Here is a 25,219-nt window from a genome sequence, read left to right as displayed (position 1 = left end):
AGTTGAGAACAATGTAGAATGATGGGGGGGGGGGGGGAAACAAAACTCACTTTAGGGTCAGACATACAGGAGAGAAATTCACATGACCTTTGACAAATTACTTAAGCTAACTGATCTATTGCCAACTACTGGTTTATATCCATGCTCTGTATCAGTGGATTCCTGGCTTAGCAACAGCCCATGCTTAACATTAACCTCAAAAATGCCTACTAAAAAGGAGCTGGCGTAACTCTAAGGACATGTTGCCCCATTACTCCCAGAAGAAATTACTTCACTTGGAGGACTTGTCCTGATTATGAGTTTGAGCTAATTCCCCTCCAGTTGTCCAGTTCCTGGAGAATGCAGGTTAAGGGTTAGATCACCACTCCTCAAAGTTTAAGGAATGAGTGACATGCTAAGATCTTCTGGTCTGGTCTGGTCTGGCTTCACAGTCTTAACGCACTGACCATAAAACACCTGTCAGTGTAAGATTTGACTTGGGATAAACAAACAAAACTATCAGTGAAAATTCAGCCATCTGCTTTAAAGGTCTCCTGTTAAAGTAGAGACTGGTCAGAACTTCCATTAAGACTACCGGGAACAATCAAGGAAACCACCTTGAGTCCAATCTTCAGTTTTAAATAGGGCCCAGCAATGGAAATGATGAAATTTGGACTCCCCTACAGTGGAAATCATTGAGGTGGTCATGGATAGCAATGAACTAGTTATTTCATTAGGTTCCTTCTAACCTTGAGATCTTATGAACATATTTTTCAAGTTAAAAAAATACCTCATGAAAGGTGTATTTATTTATATCCATCCACCTAACAGTCGTGGCAGATGGCAAAAAACACATACTTCCAAAATTACACAAGAATTTTCATTGTCAAGAAACTTGTGTCCACATGTGGCTCACTTTACACGACAAAGGCCACACTGATATAGTAGTCTCTTCAAAAGACATCTGACCAATAACATAATTCTCATATAACCTAGGATGGTTGAAAATTTTTAGGCAAAATCTCTAAAGTCAGTCTTAGTGTGTCAAAAATTCTAGTGGACCATCAGGGAAACCACAAAGAGAAAACTTACCTGAATGGGAGCAGCCTAAGCTTCTAGCAGTGATAGGTGAAAAATACACACAATTACAATCATTATGACTAAGATAAATAACAACATAAACCAGTACTTACTGCAGCCAATGCTGCTTCTGGAGAATGTTAAACCTAACTCAGGATTTTGAAGAGGCTGCTGTCCAGAAGGAATAGGCTTTCTATAAAAATTGTAGTCATATTTTCTAAGTAAAACTTAATCTTACTAAACCAGATTAGGATGAATTATGCGTGCCTTTAAGAATCTGCAAAAATAATTATTGTACAGTGGGAAAGTGTGTGTGTCCTATTTGCAAATATGTCCTGAGCATTCATTTCATGAACTTGAGGATAAAAATGGGAATGGGAAGCAAGTCTAAATTAAAGAGACGTAGTAGTTTAATAGTGCAGTAAAGCTCCTTCTAATAGTCTTGGCACAGTGTCCAGGCACGGTAGGTTCTCTGCTGGGGGCGGCTTTCTTGGCTGTGAAGGCAGATCATGCCCTCTGTCACTCATGGGGAGCAGTTCTGCCCAACTGTCTCTTTTCAACAACTTTATCATCAATCTCTTTATTAACAGCTCCACTGCAGTCAGAAAACGCAAACAAGGACCAATTCTCATGCCAGATTTCTGGAAATCACATAGCACCAGGCACCACACAGTGTGAAAGTTTGTAAGGAGGGTGTTGTGCCAAGACAGAGACAGCATCCACAAGGAACAAGCACAAAGTTGGGACATTTTGCATTATTACAGTAAAATACATATACCTACTTTCTTATGCCTAAAATTTGAAAAGAACCCAAATATCCACATATGTGTGTATATATGTGGGATTCAGAGGGGAACAGCAGTGGCACGAGATCATTTTACTCCCCAGAAATAACTGCTATTTTGCATTTCCATAAGTCTTCTTAAAACAAAAATTGTATTATACTAAAAAAATTTTTTGACGATTTTAGGACTACGTGTCATTATTAGAAAACACACAAGACTCTGAGAACTGTCTGCAAGGAGCTGTAAGAAACCCATAAAACTAAAATTCTTGAATTATTCAAAATACATATTTTCAGATTGAAATCTGTTGAATCAGAAAATAGCATCTTACAAATTAATTAAATGAAATGCTTCTAAAAGGCTTACAAAGTATTTTTAAGAGACTTAGTTTGGGTGTGTTTTTAAAAATCAGGTCATAATCACATGACTAATACAAAATTTAAAACACCTAAGTTAGGTGAAAACAGATATATGGTCTGGATACTTCCAAATATTGAGATACCGAAGACTCACACTAGGTGATACTTCATCGTTTTCACTCTGTTAATTACATTATACTTAGAGCCTGAGACCTAAACCTTAAACTTAATGGTTTTCCGTTTAATCTGTATTTCAATCTACTGATGCAACAGTTTGAAAAGTATTCGGCAACTACAGGCAAAGCCATTTTTATAAAATGTGCTGAAAACTAGGATACTATGTAACTGAATTTATACTGTTCCAAATAATGTATTTTTGCAGTAGTCTGTCTCAGGTCTCTGATCTTATGGCTCTGAGGTCTGTGCTCAGGTGGGAAAAAGCAACTCTGCTGCCAAGACCAAATGTCAGTGGCAAGTTCAAGCCCAGGGTCAATCAGCTCTGGGGCTCCTAGACTCACCATTTATTCCACAATGTAAAACAAAACCCACATGCTCTGGAGCATGGTCCATGGTCCAGAGCATCTGGTCAATTTCTCTGGTCAATTCTGGCACTTAAGAAAAAAGGAGTGTGGAGGGTGTGGTATAAATCCATTCTTAGGGATCCCTGGGTGGCACAGCGGTTTAGCACCTGCCTTTGGCCCAGGGCGCGATCCTGGAGACCCGGGATCGAACCCCACATCGGGCTCCTGGTGCATGGAGCCTGCTTCTCCCTCTGCCTGTCTCTGCCTCTCTCTCTCTCTCTCTCTCTCTGTGACTATCATAAATAAATAAAAATTTAAAAAAATAAATAAATCCATTCTTAGCACGAAAAAACAAATAACACATATTAAACAAAGACCCTAAGCTAGGTGGCAAGGCGGAAACTATTTTTGATTAAGGGATTAGGCTGTACCTTAGAAACATAGCAAAAAACATAAAACTTTGATGAAAGCACACAACAGACTTCTATTTTTCATTTTGAAAGAATATCCATTTCCCATCTTACTAGTGCAATTTAAAGATACCCCAAACAAGGGCACCTGGGTGGTTCTATTGCTTAAGCATCTGCCTTCAAATCAGGTCACAATCCCAGGGTTCTGGGATGGAGCCCCGAGTTTGGCTCCCTGCTCAGGGTAGTCCTGCTTCTCCCTTTCTCTCTCCTCCTGCCTCTCTGCCTGCTCATGCTTGCTCTCAAATAAGTAAAATCTTTAAAAAAGAAAGAAAAAGAAAGCACCCCAAATGGAAGGAAAGTAAGTGCAATAAAGTCTTATTTAAAGTATAGTATAGTAATCTTCAAAATTAACATTTTAAACAGTTAGTGCTTAAACTATAAACTCTAAACAACACTCACCCTTTGGAGGTATGATTTTTAAAGCTATCTGAAAATGCGAAGCATTTTTAAAAAGGGTAACTGCAGGAAAAAAGCACAATAACTACAATCACCACCTTTTGCACAAATGTGAGCTTTCTGATATGTGAACTTGAGCACAGCCTTAATTTTACCCTTTTGAGGAAAGGCCTGTGAATTGGAAGATGAAGAAAGAAAAAAAGTGCACCTAAAATTCCATCCCATTCAACAAAATACATGTACAATCGGCTGCAATAACGTCTGCAGAACATGGAAACAAAAGTATGTCTCAGGAAGAGAAGCAGAAGTTGAAAGGACTTCCCAAGTATATGAAATCACTTCTACGATAAAGTATATGCAACCACTTCTAAAATATACGGCGCAGAAATACTGATGCCATCTTTCCTGGTGCCAATAAACCTACAAAAGATGTCACAAGAATGTTTATACTGGTAAATACAGAGAAAGGATGAATAAATTGATTACACAAATATGAAAAACAGAATTAAACTGACCACTTGTTGCTATGTGACTGAAAGTCATGTTTATTACAGAACACATTTAATGTTTCATGTACCAAGTTCAGGTCTCAGTTAAGACAGCATCCATTTGTGATTCCGGTTCGAAGAAAAACTAACCGTAAAGGAATAAAGTGGAGAATTAAAAAACAAAACAAAACAAAAATATACAATTGAGGCTAAAAGCAACTAATTTTCCTTGTGCTGTTCTTTTATTAGAAGTAAAATAGGCAAAAGTATATCCAAAGGATTATTCAATGCCTTTTTAGATAAACAGTTTCTCTTTGCTTAAAATGCATTTAAGTGCACAAACAGCATTCCCAGGGCTTGGTCTACAAGCTTGTATAAGTTAATGATTTACCCTTTCATGCATCAATTACTACTTGGAGCTGCTGATCACTTATTGCCACCTTGAGTGCAGCCAGAATTAATACCTCGCAGAGCTCTAAAACATTTTTCTGTATGGAGAAAAAAAATAGGTGTTAATTAGAAAAATACAAACTTCATTCCAGAATATACCTAGAGCCATAAAACACACAACTTTCAAATGTTTTACTAATTCGGCAAGATGCATGAAAAGCCAAAAGACCATGTAGGTGATCAAAGTCTGAAAGTCAGCTATTCAGTACCGTGTTTAGGTGTCTATCGAGGTAGAGGAAGTCCAGCAAGTTCAACTTTGTAGTGTCCGGCAAGTTCAACTCTGTAGGTGTGAACAATGGAGTCATGGGTAATCTGTACGGTATTTTCCCTTTTACTGAATAGTCCCAAAAGCTTGTTAAAAAGTCATTAAGTGTTGCAGTCATATATTGCTTTATATATAAAAAAAGGTATCAGAATTTGGCATTTCAGGAAGGAAATATGCACAACTGCATGTTGTGCATGCAGTTAAGCCCAGTGACTTTTAACGTTAGAAGGTCTACCTCCACTCAAAGCACTTAAGATAGCCATACTCAGGAGTTGGCCATGACAAACATACAAAGCAGTTCCCTCCTAACCCATGACTTAAACATGCAATGTTGAGCACTTGGGGGTTTAAGAAAAGCAATATCTGGTCTGGGTTTAGTAAAATGAGAAACAGAAGATCCTGGACAGTTTGTGGTCTATAATCGTAAATTCACTGAAAAACAACAGTGCCACCTGCTGACAAAGAAATAAAGCACCAACTGCACTGAAAACTTTGAAAAGGGAATCATAATCAGCAGTACATGCACAAAACAATATAGAAAAGGCATAGAGTCTACTGTACACAAAATAAGTACTGTAGACAATGGGACAGCTGAGAGTGACTTATTAACTACATTTATGTTTTCCTCCTAAATGATCTTTTACATGAAAAATAGGGATCACAGAAGTTATCGATTAATACGAGGCTGCCACTAACAGCCTAAATTATCCGGAAGCAAGTCTTTTCTAAATGTAAGTAAATTCTTTTTGCAAACCTTCATTTACGGCCATACTATAAACTCATAAAGTAGAACCAAGTGATCACTGAAAAAAACAAGAGAAATAAGGTAAGTCAAAAGAAACCAGCCAAATGTGTATTGTGCTGTTTTTTTTTTTATTGTGTTTTCAATGGAGAAATACATCATCTGTTTACAAAATAGCTCTTGAAAAATACAAGGAGTACAGATACTATAAAACAAAGCAAACTCCAGTCATGAGACACTACATACATCATGCGAAAGCAACAGTCTGATCTCCAGGTTATGAAAACTAGAATTAAAAAGTCACTACACAGAAAAGGTCCAAGTTTCCAGCTTGGCAAAACTTGGGTGCAGTTACATGAAACGTTTAATAAACTGAATTTTTTTCCCCAATGTGTAAACAAAATGACAAGACTAAATCTGTGCCTGGCAATTTCAATCTAACTCTGAAGCTACACAAAACACACAGACACCTTGTACACTTCACCTGTTAGCATGACCATCTGTTTGTCTTAGGTGGTGGGAGGAAGGGCAAGGTGAGTGTGCGGAGCGAAGATGTGGGAAGCAGAAACACTGTCTACTAGACATCATAAGGTACGGTGAAAAGAAAGCCTCAATTAATGCATAGCCTAAGGGGAAAGACTACACTCCAACTTTGGAAAATTAATTTAGAAGGACAGGGGAAGAGTTTTAAGTAACTGCAGTTTGACATGAAAAATGCACATGTGATAGAATGGAACACAATGGAAGATTCATAAACATGCTCATCAGAAAATCTGTTAGGTCTGCTTTGTCCAGATTAGGAAAGAATAAGTTTATCAACATCTGGCACCCCTCATACTTCGTGAAGATGGATGCTCTGCTGCTTAATTATGAGGACTTCTTTTCTTTGCAGAAAGGAGTTCCTAATCTACTGATCGGATAAAACAAAATGAAAAAGGAGTAGAGAGCTGACTAGATGCCAAGTGCTTGCTAGAAGTGATTTTTAAAATGTTTCTACATGTAAAATTTACTGACAAATTTTGGTCAACCATTTTAAAAATAAAAATCCATTTAAAATTCTTGGAGAAAATGCCTTTTTGCCCACATGTTTAAAATTGAAAATCAACTTTACTACAGAGAGTTCTGTGGAGTGTACAAAATTCCGCATGTCCAGAGATCAAATGGCCGTCCCAGATAGGGCATCATGTTCCACACACATTTCTTTTAGTCACCCTAAAGTTTCAGCCATGGGACTGAAATTTAGTGTTCTCTGCCATGTGGCCACAGGATCATTGGTTTCACATCATGGCTTAAGAAAATACTGGCATTTTGTTTCTTATGAAATTAAGTTCTATCTTATGCATACAAGCAAAAAGGGAAAAAGAAAAGGGGTAAGGGGGCAAAAAGCTTTGTTTCAAAGACAACAGATTGAAGGCCAAAGAATATAGAGCTTTAATAAGCTCAAAGAAAAATATTTGCTGGCTGATCGCTGATTTGTATGCACTCTAAACAATTCTATAAATAAAACCAATATATCATTTCTTAATCATGACCCCATCAAAACCAACTATTTCCTAATTATCCTTTCAATGTCAAATATATACCCTAGAGTTGACATTTCATTTTTTAAGGGTTGCAGCTCCCACACAGGGACTGAACTAGATGTCCTCTTATCCTTTCTCTGAAGAACAGTACACCACTGCACAATGGTATCCAATTTGAAGACTAATGGTAAAGGAAATCTTTCAGGAAAAAATGAAAATCCATCAAGCTGAAAATCTAAAATTAGTTATACTTTTCTAATAAAAAAATACATAAAAGTGCATCATCGAACAAGGAATTCTTATGCCAGTTTGTATTGCAAATTTTCCAAACAATGCATCAAACATAAACCCAATCCAGATGTCAATTATGGATACAAATATAACTTGAGGTGTTTTTTTTTTAAAGGCAGTAATTTTTTGAAATAGTTAATGCAACTGTTGCTAACACAATAATAATAGTACTCCTGGCTTCACATACTAACCTGGACTTCCGATCAAGTGCTGATTAGCCCAGTAAGGGAGGTCACAAAAAAAACCTAAATCCATATTCAGTCATTTCTAGTCTTGTACCCTCCATGCTCCTTTTTTAGCATTTGAAGACAACAGGTTGAGTTGGCAGATATTGTTTATGGACCCCTGAGGTTGTTTTTACCGATTCAATCTCAGTTTTATTGAATTCTTGATAACAGGAATAGGATTTGCAGGGAGAGCAGGGATATCAGAAAGGTCTGTACTGGATGTTTTCTGAGAACGAAAGCAAAGAACACAACATTGTTCAAAGCACTGTAACTTAAAAATAAGATTTACTTTCCACTGCTTTAGTTTCTAAGACATGGATGGGACCTTACCATAGGAGTATTAAAACTTTAAAGAGAAACAAGAATGAAGTGCAAATAAATATAACTATTACTATAAAATTATTTGTTCTACACTTGTAATTGTCAAATAATAGGAGTATTTTAGCAATATACAGATAATTCCTAAGTAATTTTAAAATGCAGCTTTTACAGACACACTCCTCTAAGAATGACCTGTCATATAATTACTAAAGTCATGTTAAACTGTATTTACTTGTAGTAACACTCACAGCTGTAATATTAATTGGTGCTGGAGCACCCCCATGTGGGAGAACACTTAAAGTTCATCTCACACACAGAAGCAGCAGTTACCAGGACATTATTTTCCCACCTTATAAATTATAAAATTAAACCTATACAACTCAGTACTAATTTAGTTATTCTAAATTTTAGGAAAACCCCATGTTAAAAAAGATTAAATTGTATGCCTTCTTTAACATTCAAAAACAGAGATAAATTTTTAAATGTTTTATTATGGGAAATTCCAAGCATCCACATAAGTAGAGCGCATTCTATGGTGAATCCCTTGTAGCCATTACCGAGCTTCGCCAGCAGCCCAACCAGAGCCATCCACCGTCCCCCCACCTTCACTCCCACGCTTACTCTGAAGCAAATCCCAGAGATGCTACCATTTTGTCTGTATCTCAAGTTATCTCAAAACAATAAGGATTCTTTGTTACACACAGCCACATTGTAATCATCTCCCCAGAAAGAAATATACTCCTTTTAACACCAAATATAGGGATGTATATATATATTTTTTATTCCATATCATCACTCTTTTTATTAACTGGGTGATTTTTCTCTCAATGGCTCTACAAATCTCTCCATCAGAAATTAAGTTCTACCTCACCATAAAAATACAAAAAGGCAAATACCCATGAGTACTCATCACCATGGGAATGAACAAACTTAAGACAAAACTATGAAAACAGTTCCCTGGAGTAATGTGGCAGGCCAAAAGACATGTAGTCACATACAGGAGCCGAAAACTGACAGACTACTTTGTCCATGTATCAATGCAAAGCACATTTCCTCGTGCTGTTTTAGTTACTTCCTCCATCCCAAATTTGTATTAGATCAAAGTTATGGAAATAAAAGACATTTCAGAAAGTCACCATGGTATTTCTCTCTTTAGAGGCTATGAGGGTTAATAGTTAGCAAAAACACATTTTAAAATTATCACATTAAAATAACTCTGAGAAACAAAGCAGCAAAATATCACTGCCTCAGTTCAGCAGCCTCACTGTGAGCAACAATGATCTGAGGGGTCTTGCAGAGTCACCAGGTCAATGGCTACTTAAAATATCTATTTTGTGTCAGAGTGTGACCTAGACTTTGAAGTATGCTCAATTTAAAAGGATTCAAAAAGAAAACCATTGTTTCACAAACAAAATGAAGGTTCACAATCAGTATTTAAAAAAAAAGAAAAGATTCAAGGTGCCTACTGTATGCAAGAGGGACTATCACAGAATTTCTAGGACAAATGAAAAAAATAATTTGAAAGAATTATGGGTTACATTAAATTAATAATTGAAAATCAGAAGTAAAATGTGAGACAAACACATTTTTAAAAGAAAAAAAATCATTTTAACTTCACAAAAAGATCCACAAAGAATGGTTTTTAGTTCTGTCATGATTTAAAATTCACTCTTTGATCTGTAGAGAAAACCTCTATATGAATACTGCATACTGCGACTAATGAGGATTTAAATAATTTGCAATATCAAATAATATATAAGGGGATGAGTTAAGTATCTTGACAGTGCCAAACAACCGTTCTATCAAATCTCGTGCTCTACCTTTAAACTACGATACACACATTGATAAGCTAGCAATTACTGTTATGGGGATCATTTTAATAGTCTTCTTCTGCATATGCTCATTTTAATTCATTACACCACACTAATCTTAACAACATTTATAAAACTCTCCTTGCTTTTTGCACTTAGTACCTGAGAGGCCAACAGAGAAGCCGCTGTGTGAATAGTTTCTGATTGAGTTGTACTTGTCTCTGTATCAAGTTGTTCCTGTGAGACAAAGAGGACGGGGGAGGAAAGAGACTTAAAAAAGAATAAAAGAACATGACTGGGTTTGGTGGCTAATAAAGAAGACAACTTGGAAGACAGGAGGGTCAAGAGAAAGATGGGACCATATCACAAAATCATCTAGTGAGCCTGGCCGCAGGCCGCCTCACCCTCATCACACACACATATATTTCTATGGGCCTACTTCAATTCTAGAGGCACAGAGTATCTTCTGACTTTCCAATGATCTCCAACTTGGACTTCTGGAGCAAATAATAATTAAAGACACACACAGGCACATTATGAAATGTTGCCCAGACAATAATGAACACACTAGAAGCCCAAGCCTTTAGCAATGTGAAAAAAACAAAACCCAGTAAATATTATAAAATAAAATTACCCACAAGGACAAAAACTGCTCCCACATCTTTAATTAAAAGAAGAAAAAAGTCCCTAAAACATTCCTTTATTTTTGTGGTTTCTATTCCTTTCCTCAATAATCAATACACTACTCTTAAGTATGATCAGAAAATACAGGGCAAACCATGTCATTCCACTACTCTAAATGCTTTTAAAGTTGTGCACAAAACAAAATACTACATATAACACAAACAAATGAAAATAAACATGTAAAAATTTGAATTTCTATAAAATATAGTAATAAAACAATGAAATGTCAATTTTCTCTTATGAAATGAAACAGGGTAAACAGGATGCAGGTAATAGAAATGGCAGTGCAGGCTTCCTGAAGCACAGACTGGAGTTATGTGTCAAGTTTTGTAAAAGTAAGCATACTATCTGCCTCAGTAATTCTATAATTTATTCTATAATTTATTCTAATAAATATAAATGGATAGCAGGGATTTAGCTAAAGTCAATTCTATAGTAAGAAAGAACTTCCTTTTTTTAACAGAAACAACTGCTAACAATTAGAAACTGGTTGAACAAAGTAAGGCAATAGCCCTAAGATAGCTGTAAATATTTTGTAAATCATATTATCAACAGGCACAATTTTTTCTGGTTTACAGAGTGAATAAAGATTTAAATGCAAAAGCCACTGCCATGTATGCCCAAATAAAGTCTATAAAGACACCAAAGAAATACTTGCAATTATAGGAATAATTTGGGAGGAGGAGGATTTCCAAATTTTCTACAATAAGAGGAAAAATGTTAAAAAGCCTTCAGTACATTTCAATTTCTGAAAAAATAATATTTGAAGTCTAATATAGTTTGGCTAAACCACTCCCTCTCACCTCATCTACCTCATTCTCAAGCCCCATGCACTCCAGAAGGTTCTGGCAAGAACAGATTCTCTAAACATACCATACGCTCACCCCAAGAGTCAGATGACCTCATCTTGGACAGCCCCAAATCCTTACATATCCTTGAAGGACTACATCAAATACTACATGGTCCTTCTACAAAGCCTGTTACTACTCTTTCTTCACTCAGAAATAACATTCCACTGGCTCCTGCCCCTCACCACCCCACAGTAGCCTCAATGATTTTGATCTCTGATAATGTAATGAGTTGCTTCTATATCTTATTTTCTCTACTTAATTATAAGTTTTTAAAGGCACAGGACATGCCTCACTCATCACCTTATTACATTCAGTGTCCACTCGGGCTACCTTGCATTTAGTAACACCTCAAACACTTGAGAAATTAAATTTCAGCATCATAAATTAACATTCAAAAGGGACAAACACTTCTCTAAAAACAATACTGGAAACAGTCTAAAACCTCTACAGAACAAAAGACAGTACAATATTCTAGAGACATTTCTAAAACATCTTCTGTACTCTTAATTGCGTATGTATTCCAAGGCTAAATTAGTATACCTTTGTTTCTGTTTTATCATGTCCACTCAAAGCAAGACAGTTAGCATCTTCGCTTGTTTCATCCTGTTTTTAAAAAAAAAAGCTTTATTCTCTAAAATGAACAATTTAGATTATTTGCCAATTAATGCTTTAATTGATAGAAATTTTTTAAATTATTAAGTAATTTAACCTGTAAGATCAACTATGACCTTAAAGTAGATCACTCGTTCACTTGAAAAAAAATTTTTAATGTAACATATTTAATTTGGCTTTGGTATCTTCCAAACTTAAGAAGAATATGAAGAAAGCGGTTACTATTGATCAACAACACCTAAAGTACATTCCTAAAATCACGAAGTTAATAAAAAAATTTTTTTTTGTAAGGAAGAGGGGAAAAAAAGTTCTTTGATCAAACAATTTAGAAACCTGGAATACTATCACCCCCATTCTAGAAAATTCACATACGTATTAACACATTTTATAAAAGGTTTTGAGAAGTTCTATCAAGAATATCTCTTTAACTTTTCCCAAATTTAATTAACCACAGAATCCTCCTGCTTAGTAAAACTTGGTAACATCCTGAAGAATAGGAGGTTTGAGAAATGTTCTCTTCCTGTCTTAATTTTTTAAATTTATCCTTATATTCAAAAATAACTCATTTTCAGTAAAGAAGGGAAAGGAGAAGCCAAAAATGGCTACACTTTCCCATTCCTACAGTGACTTATAATTAACATCCCTTTAAGAAAAACTATTTAAACCTTAATTTCTCTGCTGTATTTACTAGGCAAAACTATCATTTTAAATGTGGCTTTATAACAAGACATAAAAACCATGTGAGATATAACAGTAATATAAACCAATTCTAAAAAGGACCTTATTTGTATCCTGCGAACATTATAAACCACGAACAGTAATTTGTCGTAACTGGGCAAATTTTAACCCTGACTCTATACGTAACACTTTGGAATTATTGTTAATACTGGTAAATACGATGATATATGTGTGTGTGTGTGTGTGTGTACACACACACACACACTCGCATATATATCAATACACACACATATATAGTGATAATATACTGTAGTTTGTTTTTCAGAAGTCTTTATCTTTAGATACACACAGAAATATTTATGGCTGAAATGATACGCCTGGGATTTGCTTCATAACAAGGGGAAAGGAAGTAGATGTGTAGATGAAACAGGCTGGCCGTAAGCTGTTAACTGCTGAAGCTAAGTGATGCAAACAGGACTGTATATTATAATTTCGTACATGTTTGAAATTTTCCATAAGAAAAAGTTTAAAAATACATATATAGCATCATTTAACCATACAATCCAAGGCTAACATTTGTCTATTTTTATTTCACATATTTGTAAAGCCTTCGCACATGATGCAAATTAAGCAGCAATATATGACCTAACCACACCTGAACCCCTACAGGTGTGTGGTGTAATGTCTCTACACATTAGTGCATTATTAATTAAGACCAGTGTTTCTTTCTGGCTTACTAAAATTTCTTATACCAAGTACTCATTAATAGAGAATAAAAGACCTAGTTTGGGAGAGCTCCAAAATGAGGATTCGTAAACAATCTTCTCCTTTAGCACCATGAGATTTAGGCCTGGGTTCTAATCCTGACTTTAATCAGCTTTATAAATGGAAAAGCCACTGAAACTCAAGATCTAAGATCTCTTCTATATCATAAAATTGGTTTTTTTGGTCAACTCCATGGAGCTGTGATAAACAAAACCCAGCCTGAGAGAAAACAAACAAACAAACAAAAAAACTGCAAGGAAAAAAGGGAGGGAAATCTGTTTTAACGAATACTTAAGAGGAATCAATCAATAGCTGCACAGGGATCTTACCTAATTACAGAATGGAATGAACAAAAAGACTATTAAAAAAAATCAATGAGGGTCGCTTGAGCAGTGACTAGATACTTGATTCTTCTAAGTGGGACAAGTTTATTTTATTTATGCTTTTTTTTTTTTTTTTGTAATCCTTATCTTTTAGATACATGATTTTCAAAAAACTAATGAGATGATACAATGTCTGGATTTTCATCTCCATAGCCCAGGCAGAGGAAGATGGAAAAGGCCCAAAAATGAAGAGTGCAGGGCCTGGCACAGCCCAGTGTAACTGAAGCTGCACAGTGGGTACACAGGCATAGGAAATGACTCTCTACTTGTGCATAGATTTAAAATTGTCCATATGAAGTTAAAACATCCTATTCCTATTGCCTCTCCACCTAGACAGGAAACAGGAGTGTTTTCTATGACGTTAAGTGCAAATGAAACTACCAACATTGTGCCAGGATACCGGGAGTCAGAGCTCTCGGGAGCCATTAAGGGATTAAATCATCATCAGAAGTAGAACGAATAGGCATCTATAGTTATGCTTACGTGTTCTTTACTACAATAAAGAAATGTCAATTCTGCAATGCTGTCACCTCCAAACAAGTATCAATAGACACAATGTGGAGTTCCACCAGAACTAGTACATTGTTAGGTTGCTGCATAACATAGTCATGTAGCACTGAGGGGTCTGAGAAAAAGATTCCCTGGCCTAACTCCTCAAGTCTCTGATTCAGTGTATCTGGAAGAGGCCGTAAAATCTCTATTAGAAGAGGAGAGAAAAAAAATCACTCTGAAAAATTCTGATGTACAAGAGAGGCTTCAAATCTCTGCCTTAAAATAACTATACAGATGGGTTTTCAGAATACATGTTATAAAGTATGATATAATATAATCATTCTTCATTCAGCATCATTAGAGTGACAAAATTCATCAAATTATTCATATTTAGTTAATAATGACTATATCAAAAAAAAAATCTAAACCAAAAGTCTTCAGAATAAGCTGGGAAATAGAACACTTACAAATGAATAACAATGATTTTTTATGATTACAGATCAAAACACTCCTATGAGAAAAATCCAGATTTTTTACCCTTTCTAAAGAAACTTTGGTGACGTGAGTAAATTCATAAGTAACAAATTATCAACCAAAAATCAATGAGATTGGAGTTTTTGGACTGTCACATCTGGGACAACGATGACTGTCCCACTAACAGGAAAACAACTGAGAGTGACTCCAGGGAGCAATGAAATTTTTTAACAATTTAACTTACTTCTGTTTTGTATTTTCAAAGATACACCAGAATCAATGTACACTTTTAATGGTTTTCCTAAAATTATCTGAGACTTTGGCAAGGTAAACTGGCCACTATAAAAAGTTAAAGTATTGCTAAAAAAATTTCCTGAAGGGTTGGAGGAAGTAATCATTCAAGGTCTCAAAATTAGTCTGACTTTGCAAATTTGGCCAGTTATTCAATAAGAATTCCCTAAAAACCTCATATTCAATAACCCTGTAATACCACGTACAGTGTAAGAAACTCCAAAACTCCACTTGGATCACAGAACTGTGCCTGAATGGGCAACCATAGAATCAGTACACCTAAAATATAATAGTTATGAGAGAATAAGAAATTGGGACGACATGCTAAACTGTGTTACAGACTTGATGAGCTAACTTTATGTGAGAGGCACAGCTTTATGGAAGAGGTAGTCATCGAGAAGAGTAGGAAGGGTGAAGAGAGACTATGGCCCTAAACCACTACACTTAAACATTTTCTAAGAACTTTCTTCCTTTTGCTTCTCAATTTTGGCTCACAAAGATTTTCTTCTACTAGACAGGCTGGTATTCCCATGGCTAACTAATATATAGATACCTCTTCTGTTTTGGTTTTCTTGGGACTCTCTTCTTTATGAGGTGAGGATGTCCTCTTGACTCCTACTATAGGATTAGGTATTTTTGTTGCTGCATTTCCTGAAGGTCTAGGTGGTGGGTTTACCAGACGTGTTGAAGAAACAACTCTGGAGACCGTAGGCTTTGGTGGTGGTGAAATGGCTGGTTGTGTGGCAGTTTGAGGAATGCTTTCACTCGATGTACCTAAGTAGATAAGTACATGAACACATAAAAATTACAATAAATCCTATCAACAGAGGGTAAAGTAAAGCTTTAGGTCTCCGAGTTTAATTTCACATCAATGATAATAGCATTAAAAAACTGAATTCAAACCACTTAATCAATAAAGCCATCTTTCAAAATAAAGGCTAAAGCCAAATATGGTGTAAGGATTCTCAAGCCTGTCAACCCCATCTCCTTACCCCCTGAGCTTTCAGTGGAATTTACTTGTGGCACAGAAACTTCAGTAGCCTGTGGGTTGGTCACAGATGCTGCTGTTACAGCTGGAGCAGGACTGTTTCTGCTAAAAAAAAAAAAAAAAAAGTAAAAAAAGTGACAAAGCAGAAGTATAAAATTCCGTAACAAAATTTAGTATGGGAAGTTATTTTCTAAAGGAAATGATTTTTTAGTTTTACTTCTATGAATACATCAGTAACTGACTTTATTTGATAAAATATAGCCAACAACCAAAAGCACACACTCAAAAGCAGTGCTGTCCAACAGAACCCTCTGGAACAATGTCCTATAGCTGTGCTATCCAGTATGGTAGTTACTATATAGATGCAGCTACTCTGCACTTGAAATATGGCTGGCGAGAAACTGAATATTTAATTTTATTTAATATTAATAAATTTAAATCACCACACATGGCTAGTGACATATTAAACAGTACAGTTCCAGAAACAATCTGTTCATATGATTTGGGGGAACAGACTTAACGGATTTGGGGTATAAGAAAATCCTGTCAAAGGCTATATAAGTAAGAAAATGGTCTGAGAAATAGAAAAAAGTTCTGCATATAAAATCTAAAGGTTTGTGACATCCTAAAAGACCACCTAGTGGCCCAAATAAACAACAAAAGCTTTCAAAGCCATCCCTTCTCTTCTGTGTTCTGGATCCTACTCCCTCCTATCATTTCAGGAAACTCGAATCATCCATCCTTTACTCTCCTTTCTCTTCAACTTTTCTGTCTCAAATAAATCTTATCACAGTTAAATAATCTTGTTTTAATTACTCCCTGAAAGAAAAATAAAAGCAGAAAGTCCTCTGTGGTCTACTCTCATTCCTTTGGCTGCAGCTTGCACTCTCCAACTGTGGATCAGTGATGCCATGAGAAGGTGGAGACATGAAAGGACTTAGACTTTGGATGCCCATGTGCTATTTACATGTAACCAGGGCAGTTTATTAAAGCTTTGGGAGTTCACAGGGCATCTAGGTGGCTCAGTCGATTAAGTGTCCAGCTGGTTTCAATTCAGGTCATGATCTTGGGGTCCTGGGATTGAGCCCCAAATCAGGCTCCATGCCCAGTGCACAGTCAGCTTTACATTTTCCTTCTGCCTCTGCCCTTGTCCCTCTTGCTTGTGCTCTCTCTCTCAAATAAATAAATCTTTAAAAAAAAAAAAAGCTTTGGAGTTCATTGGTACATGAAAATAAATGAAAACAAGCACAGGTGATCCCACTCCCCCAGGGAAAATACCAAGATGGAACAAGGACTGTGAAGAGGGCCCTCAAGGGCACACACATCTAATGATTTGAACAGAAAGGGAGAGCTGGCCAGAGAACAACTATAGATGCAAGAAGAAAACCAGAAAGAGCTAGCAAAATGGCTAGCGAATAAATACTCAAAATTTGCTAAGCAAATATACAATTACAAATTTACAATCCAGAAGTCTTATTTACAGAAGTTATTTAGTATTACATAAGAAACTAATATCATTTAAACTTCTGAAGTTACTTCATACATACACTTATTTTATGTACAGTGCATAAACTCAAAGTATAAGACTTTCTATAAAAATTCCTTTGAAGATCCCCCGGAATTTCCATTAAAAAAAAAAAAAAGATTCAAGGAAACACTAAAAATTTATAGAAGTTAAATATAAAATATGGCTTTTTGCATTCTAGTTGACACCACAGCCATGTATTTCTTTCATAACAAAAATGTTTAGCTTTGTTAAATATTTTTAAAGACACTTAGTTTTTTTTTGTTTTTTTTTTTTAAATTTATTTGAGAAAGAGAGATAGCCAGAAAGAGTATAAGCAGAGGGAGAAGCAGGCTCCCCACTGAGCAGGGAGCCCAATAAGTGGATTGATCCCAGGACCCTGGGATCATGATCTGAGCCGAAGGCAGATGCTTAATGGACTAAGCCATCCAGGTGCCCCAAAAGACACTTAATTCTTAAAAAAAAAAAAAAAAAAAAAAGGCAGCTTCCTGTAACTAAAACCAGCCCACAGAGACCTTCACTTTTTAGAAGGCCCCTAGTATTTCCAAAGATCTGTTCCCCTGCTACACAGATATAAGTAGCTCCAGGACAGAAAGGTGATTTTTGTCCCTCTTGTCCATTCCCCTTAGCACACCAGTTCACTGGAAGCAGGTAGAAGCCTCAGTACAGATCCTTCTTGACCTAAGATGGGATTACATACCATTAAACCCATCATAAATGAAAATATCTAAAGTCAAGAATGCATTTAATATATAAAACCACCTACCAAACACCACAGCTTAGCCTAGCCTACCTTAAACATGCTCAGGACACTTATGTTAGCCTACAATTGGGCAAAATCACCCAACACAAAGCCTATCTTCTAATAAAATGCTGTCTATCTCCTGTAATTTATTAACACTATACTGAAAGTGAAAAATAGAATGGCCATTTGGTGCAGAACGGTTTTCAGTATGGCTGCTGACCCTGTGAGCACAGGGCTGAAAGCAAATAGCAGCTCGCTGTTACTGCCAGGCATCACAAGACACTATGGTACAGTATACTGCTAGCCCTGGTCACAATTCAAACTTCAAAGTATGATTTCTACTATGTAGTGCTTTTGCACCACAGTAAAGTCAAAAAAGCTTAAGTTAAACGATACATGTCAGAGACCAACCTTTTATGAAATTTGAGGGATCACGGTACTAACATTTATTCGTATCTGAATTAAGATATACCTGTCCCGAAAAGGGAATACAAGTATGACACAATAGGACAAAAAAAAATTACTTTCCCCCCAAAATAGGTTTAATTGCTATATTTAAAAAAATTAGAAGATGGAATAAAAATAATATTCTAAATAGGTGACTTTAACAAGAGGATTCAGCAGGTATGTTTAGTGAATAGCCACTCCAATTCGTTCCCTTGTTTGCCTTACCCCTGAGAGCTGCCAGAACTGTTCAATGGACTGGTCTTCATAGCACTAGTAGGTGAAGGCACAGACATGCTGTTATCACTGTCCATAGACAAGTCGAGGCTGCTGTCATTCAGAGGTGTCAATCTGACACCTTCCGTCGAATGCTACAATTAATAAAATATTTAGTCAAATATATCTTTATTTTACCCGGATCTTTGAAACACAAACATAGTACTTTGATAAATGATTTCTACTACAAAGCAAAAATCAGTAAGTTCATGAAAACTCACAAGTGTCATGGTGAACTTATAACGCAAAGATTTGGTAGACACATCCTTCCTGACTTCTAAGAGGCCTGACTACACTACAGTTCTTCCAAGGGAGACAAAAAAGGACAAAGGAATGCTACATTAGACATACACACTCTTCATAAAACGGACTGCACACTAAAAAGCACTATAATGTGAAAAGACATGGATCTTAAATCAGAGAACTATAAATATATAGAAACATATATATTAGGAAAAAAGTCTTAATGATAAACACTATACCAGCAATGAGTATTTCTGGCTTTTGGGATTATGACCAATTTTTTTAAATCAATTTTCAATTATTCTACAATCCACATAAAATTGTGTGATTTCAAAAAAAACTATCAAGTAAGTATAGTGTAGTACCACTTCTAACATCTGTAAATCAATTCTCTCTCAAATAACTAACGGCTCTCTCAAAAGCGAGAATTTCTGCTCTTCTGACTGCCAACTCAGAATTCTAACATGGTTACATTTAATAGTATAAATTATCCTGCGAAAATAAAGCAGAAATAATTTTCTGAAAGTAAAATTTAATATCCCCATGTAAATCCTAATGCTAGTCCTGCTTCTTAAAAATCAAAGCATTTAAAATGTTACTTAACCTAGAAAAACCAAAATAAAGCTTAAGTTACAAATGTTTCTGTGAGGGAAAGTTGACTTCTAAAGAACTTAGTTTCCATTTCTACAATCAATCGTACTAAAGTATCAAATTGATTTCATTTTTTTCCAGAATCCTTTTTAGCCTTGATGCTCCGTTTACCTACAGAAACATTTTAATAGAAATGACTGCATTACTGACAAAAACCCATACCCCACACGTGTGTGTGTGTGTGCACGCTCTCTAGTTCCCCAAATTCAAGACATCCTTTGATCTACACTACAGAAATTACTTTTGTACATAAATCAATACTGATCAAATGGGAAAGATGAGATTTGGCAGAAGGGAGAGGAAGAGAGAGTAATGCCACTTGTTTATGAAGTCAGTTGTGAAATGAATTTTCTAATGAGCTTTTTTCCTACACAAAAATGCTACCAATTTCACTCTCCCCAAGACAAGGATTTGTAAAGTAAATTACCCTCAATCCTACATAGTTACCTGCCTGATCATGTGATCAAACATCTGTGAGACAACAGGGCACAGCTGAGGATGATCTGTGAACCTCAAGGTTTTAGCTGGCTGCTCTGCTTTGCCTGTGTTTTTTTTTTTTGGTTTTTTTTTTTTTTTTTTGCCTGTGTTTATATCAAGTTTACCACAAGAGACTTCAATGCCAAAACATCATAAATGTTCTATCCAAACTTTCTAATAAAAGAAGAAGACAGAGCATACTACAGAGAGAAATAAACACACATGCTTTATACTGAGACCTAGGTCCAAATCACACCTACTATACAGCCCTGGGCAAGTTTATTAGCCACTTTGTTTCTTCTATAAAAGACAATACCTGTGGGTTGTTGTATCATTAAATATAGAAAAACATTCATACAGTGCCTTGCAAAGAGCAGCTGACAAAAGAAAGCTATTAATAAGAGTCTCAGAGAAAAGATTCATGGATCTAGATTTCTATATACCACTTCTGAAAATAAGAAAGTGCTGCTTTACTAGTGGCAACTTAGAAATAATCCAAATGATGTCAAATAAAGGACAGACCTAATCATACTGTAGCCATACAAAGAAATACCAAGCAGCCACGTAGTGTTTGTGACATAATGTAATCTGGAGACATAATAAGCACCCAAAGAGCAGCACCACAATCATCAAAAACCTTTTAAAGATACATATGATATGTGGAAATTTCTATGTAGAAATACACACTGATATGTGAAAAGTAGCTGATGAGAATACAGTTAAGCTTTATTCGATAAATACAATGTTTGGACTAAAAAATTTCTGATCACTAAGAATTCTTTTTATATTCCAAAAGATTGTATTTAGATAGATAATATCTTAATAGAATAAAATTTATTTTAACTATACTTTCATTGTTCCAAATATGAACAATGATGCAAACAGGAATTTTAAAAAGGTAATCTAGGGGTGCCTGGTGGCTCAGTTAGTTGAAGCGTCTGCCTTCTGCTCAGGTCATGATCCTGGAGCCCTGCGATCGAGTCCCACATTGAGCTCCCTGCTCAATGGGGAGTCTGCTTCTCCCTCTGCCCTTTCAAATAAATATTTAATAAAATAAAATATTTAAAAATATTATAAATAAAATATTTAAATATTTTATTTAAATAAATATTTAAAAATTTTCTCAAATAAAATATTTAAAAATAAATTTTAAAAAAAAGGTAATCTGAGAATTAAGGGTTCTGGAAAATCTAATTACCTCAGTTATAGCTGTGTTAATACAATAGAAATATACTAGTTAAGTGTTAAAGAATATAACAATCTATTTACATTCACTTCTGAAATCACACAAAAATATTTATATATTTTTACATGTAGAAAATACATACTTAAGTATGGCTGCTAAAACTCATAACACCAAGGGACAATAAGAGGACAAATGTCTGACTTGACACTTTAGTTTAAAAATAAAATTCCTCAATTGTAAACTTTATGTATATTTTATGACAAATAAAATGGCTTAAGAACAGTACATTTTTGCCACTTTCTAGATTATTTAGTTAACTCCTAAAAACATTAGGTTGAGAAGAAAACAAGCCACATAAAAGCTTTAATGCACTAAGTTACTTTAAAAATGAAAATGCCTTTGAAAACTACATTTTAGAGCAAAATAAAAAAGCAAGTACCTCTACCCCCAAGTTATGGTGATAACAACAGAAACAAATATGAGCATTCGTTATGTGCCAAGCACTAGTCGAAACCATGTTGTATGGGTATTGACTCATTCCATCCTCATAAAATACCTAATGAGGTAGGTAAAAAATGTTATCTCCCTTTTTGAGAAGCAGCTAATCAAGAACATGGTGTTTGTTATATAACTGGCCCAACTCTCACAGCCGGGAAGGGGTGTACTCAAATCAACCCAGCTCTTGCCCTTGACTTAGATGCTTATACCATTATATATGCTATACTTTTCTTTCATATTCTCTTAAATAATATAATCTTTTACATTTTTTAAGCTTGTAAACCTTATAAAATTATTAAATAGTACATATTCATCAGAACCTTAACTGAATATATTAATATGTGCAGCTCTAATCCATTCATTTTCACTGCAGTGTGTAAGTATTCCATTATAGAAATAAGCTACCTATTCTTGAAATCAAGTATGATATAATTGTCATCTCATCTCTGCAGTAAAATTCTAATATATCCTCTCTAAGTCCAACTAAGAAAAACATAGGTGCAAGTTATTCAATAGGAAGCACTATTACCAGGAACAACATACTATAAAACATTAACTCTGGTCACCTCTTTGTGATCTTCTACCCAATAACTGGATTTTCCAATAATATACATGTAGAATTCTTAACAAAATAAAGCCATTTTTCTAAAAAAGCCACACAATTTACTTGATCCACATATAACCTAGGTTTACTTTTTAAAGGAAAGTAAATTAGATACTGATGTATTAAATGGGTAAGAACAGAAGACTTTGAAAGAGACAAAGTTTACATAAAATAAAGAGGAAAGTAAATTAGATACTGATGTGAGTATTAAATGGATAAGAACAGAAGACTTTGAAAGAGACAAAGTTTACATAAAATAAGGATAGGAAGCATCACCACTAATCTATCTGAGGTCTGCAAGTATGTGCAGGAAACACGACTGGGAGCAAGGTTTCACAGAGTGGAACTGCTGCCTGGAACAGATTTTTAAAATGCTATGATGTACTTCAAGCAGAACTTAAAATGATTCTAAGCGCTGGAGCTATTATTGATAGACTGAATACAGTAAAACATGTTACTAATCCTTTTGTTAAGTACATTCTACATTTACCTTTTTCTTTTTCTGGAGAACATGATTAGGTAGTAGTTGATGGAGTTGCTTTCTTTTTACATGCATTGCCGCAATTTTCATGTCCACCTCAAACATCTTGCTGTTTATTGCTTGCCTATAAACTACACAATTAGGAAATTGTTACAAGAAATAGAAACATTTTAACAAAGGCAGTAAAACTCACTCAGGAGAAGCCATTGTAAGTAGGGATCCTTCTCTATCAATCCTGTGCATGAAACTATTAGGCCAAAATTGATCTCTAATCTGACATAATCCATTGCTTGAGCAAACTCTAAGTACCTTTTACCACAAGGTCTATATATTGCATAGAAGCAAAAGTATACTAACTCTTCCAATGTAATTACTCTAAAAATAAAAACGTCAAAGAGTAACTCTTTAAGAAACAACAGGACTGGGGGAAAAAAGGTTTCTTTATACCCTTTTATGCTACCACAATTATTTAAAATTCTAGCCCAATTAGGTAACAAATGCAGCAATTATTGACTAAACCTAAAAATACCTTTTCAAAAATATGCAGGATAAAACTTTAAGACAAGTAGTAACATCTTCTATTATAGAAATAACTCAAATAGGGGTCACAGGAACAAAAAGAAAATGCTAAAAATAAATTCATTCAAGTAAGTTCCGGAGAATCCCCAAATGGAAAAATCCATTCACTCAGTCATATGACAATTTATTGAGCACCTATACTATATCATGCTGTTCTAGCCATAGGGGATACAGAAGAGATTGAGACCAAAAGAATTTCACACTGGGGAGCCTGGGTGGCTCAGTCAGTTAAGCCTCTGCCTTCTGCTCACGTCATGACCTCAGGGACCTATGACAGAGTCCCGCATCCCATTGGGCTCTCTGTTCAGCAGGGAATCTCCTTCTCCCTCTGCCCTTCCCCGCTGCTCATGATCACTCTCTAAAATAAATAAAATCTTTGAAGTATGTATATTTTAAAAAATTAAAAAACTACTTCACAGAGTCTACATTCTAGTAGGACAAACAGTAAACAGGAAAAATCAAAGTAAAAAATTACCCCTATCAGATAATAGTGCCATGGAAAAAAATAGAGTAGGGAAGACAAGCTTAGCCTGGAAACTGAGAAGACATCAAAATGGAGACTGAAATGAAAGTGAGGAAGTGAAAGAGATAAATGGTGGAACAGTATTTCAGCAGATCCAAGGTTAAGGGCAAAATTTCCTCAATTGAGCGGATGTTTGGAATGTTAGAGGAACAACAAAAGGACCACTGGAGAAAAGGAAAAGGCAAGGTGCATAACCCCCTAAGAATAATTCTGAAATCGCCAAAGCTCCAAACACGTAAGTTTTCCCTAAAATTGGCACCAAAACTCATCTGGCAACAACTAGCCTTGATCTAACCTCTTATCACTATTTGGTTTCTACCTTTGCTTAATATGAATCCTGAACAGTTCCCCGAAGAAATGTTACTGTCACTGACTACCAGATGTTGCTGCAAGCCCCACTAGGAATATTACTTACTAGCTTTATTACCTTTCTGGCTCCAAGACATATTGGATAAAGGACTCTAAACTTACAACAGGAAATGAGACCAGACATAATAAGAAGGCCAAATCAGGTAAAATCTTGCACACTAGAGTAAGGAAGGACTTGGACTTCTTTCCAAAAGAAATTGGTAGCCATTACAAGTTTTAACAAAGGAAGGCATGATTTGGCTTAGTATCATTTTGGATGCTGACTGAGAATAACTATTATCCCATTAATAGCTGGGCTAGGGCAAGCCAGGGAAACTAGTAATGCGAATACAACAGAGCAATGACAAATGAGCTTGGACTGTTGTGATAGCAGTAGAAATAGCCATTAGTAGCAGGAATCTCAAAAGACACTAAAAGTAGAGGCAAAAGGATTTTTTAATGCATTAACATCAAATTATGAAAAAAAAAAAGTCAAGGAGGACTCCAAGATTTCTAGCTTGAACAACTACAGGGATATAGCTGCCAATACCTGAGATCAAAAAGATTTGAAGAGAAGTTGGAAGAGACCGGAAGTAAGAATTTGAGTATTGAACTTATTAAAATATTTGTTTTATTAGAAAATCTCACAAAGGGGGTGCCTGGGTGGCTCAGTCAGTTAAGCATCCGCCTTCAACTCATGATCTCAGGGTCTC

The 25,219-nt window shown here is 35.5% G+C and overlaps 1 protein-coding gene across 6 annotated transcripts in view; it reads right to left on the bottom strand.

Annotated features, from left to right (window-relative positions):
* Window positions 1-5,645: 5,645 nt before the first annotated feature.
* Window positions 5,646-25,219, bottom strand: part of PAPOLA (poly(A) polymerase alpha) — a 58,082-nt gene continuing 38,508 nt past the window's right edge. The window contains exons 16-22 of one of the 6 annotated variants that reach the window (XM_038545675.1): window positions 23,066-23,187; window positions 18,869-19,011; window positions 15,931-16,028; window positions 15,492-15,712; window positions 11,784-11,846; window positions 9,871-9,945; window positions 5,646-7,802 (exon numbers count right to left, since the gene is read on the bottom strand). In XM_038545675.1, coding sequence (XP_038401603.1) covers window positions 7,707-7,802; window positions 9,871-9,945; window positions 11,784-11,846; window positions 15,492-15,712; window positions 15,931-16,028; window positions 18,869-19,011; window positions 23,066-23,187 — 818 coding nt within the window. In that variant the 3' untranslated portion in view covers window positions 5,646-7,706. Of the gene's footprint in view, window positions 7,803-9,870; window positions 9,946-11,783; window positions 11,847-15,491; window positions 15,713-15,930; window positions 16,032-18,868; window positions 19,012-23,065; window positions 23,188-25,219 lie in introns of all 6 variants that reach the window. The other 5 variants (XM_038545674.1, XM_038545677.1, XM_038545676.1 and 2 more) reach the window with 5 other exon arrangements.

This window comes from Canis lupus, chromosome 8, assembly GCF_011100685.1.
Source record: "Canis lupus familiaris isolate Mischka breed German Shepherd chromosome 8, alternate assembly UU_Cfam_GSD_1.0, whole genome shotgun sequence".
Taxonomy (NCBI): domain Eukaryota; kingdom Metazoa; phylum Chordata; class Mammalia; order Carnivora; family Canidae; genus Canis; species Canis lupus.
Note: the sequence above shows the minus strand (reverse complement) of the source record. Positions and strands in the feature narration are given on the sequence as shown.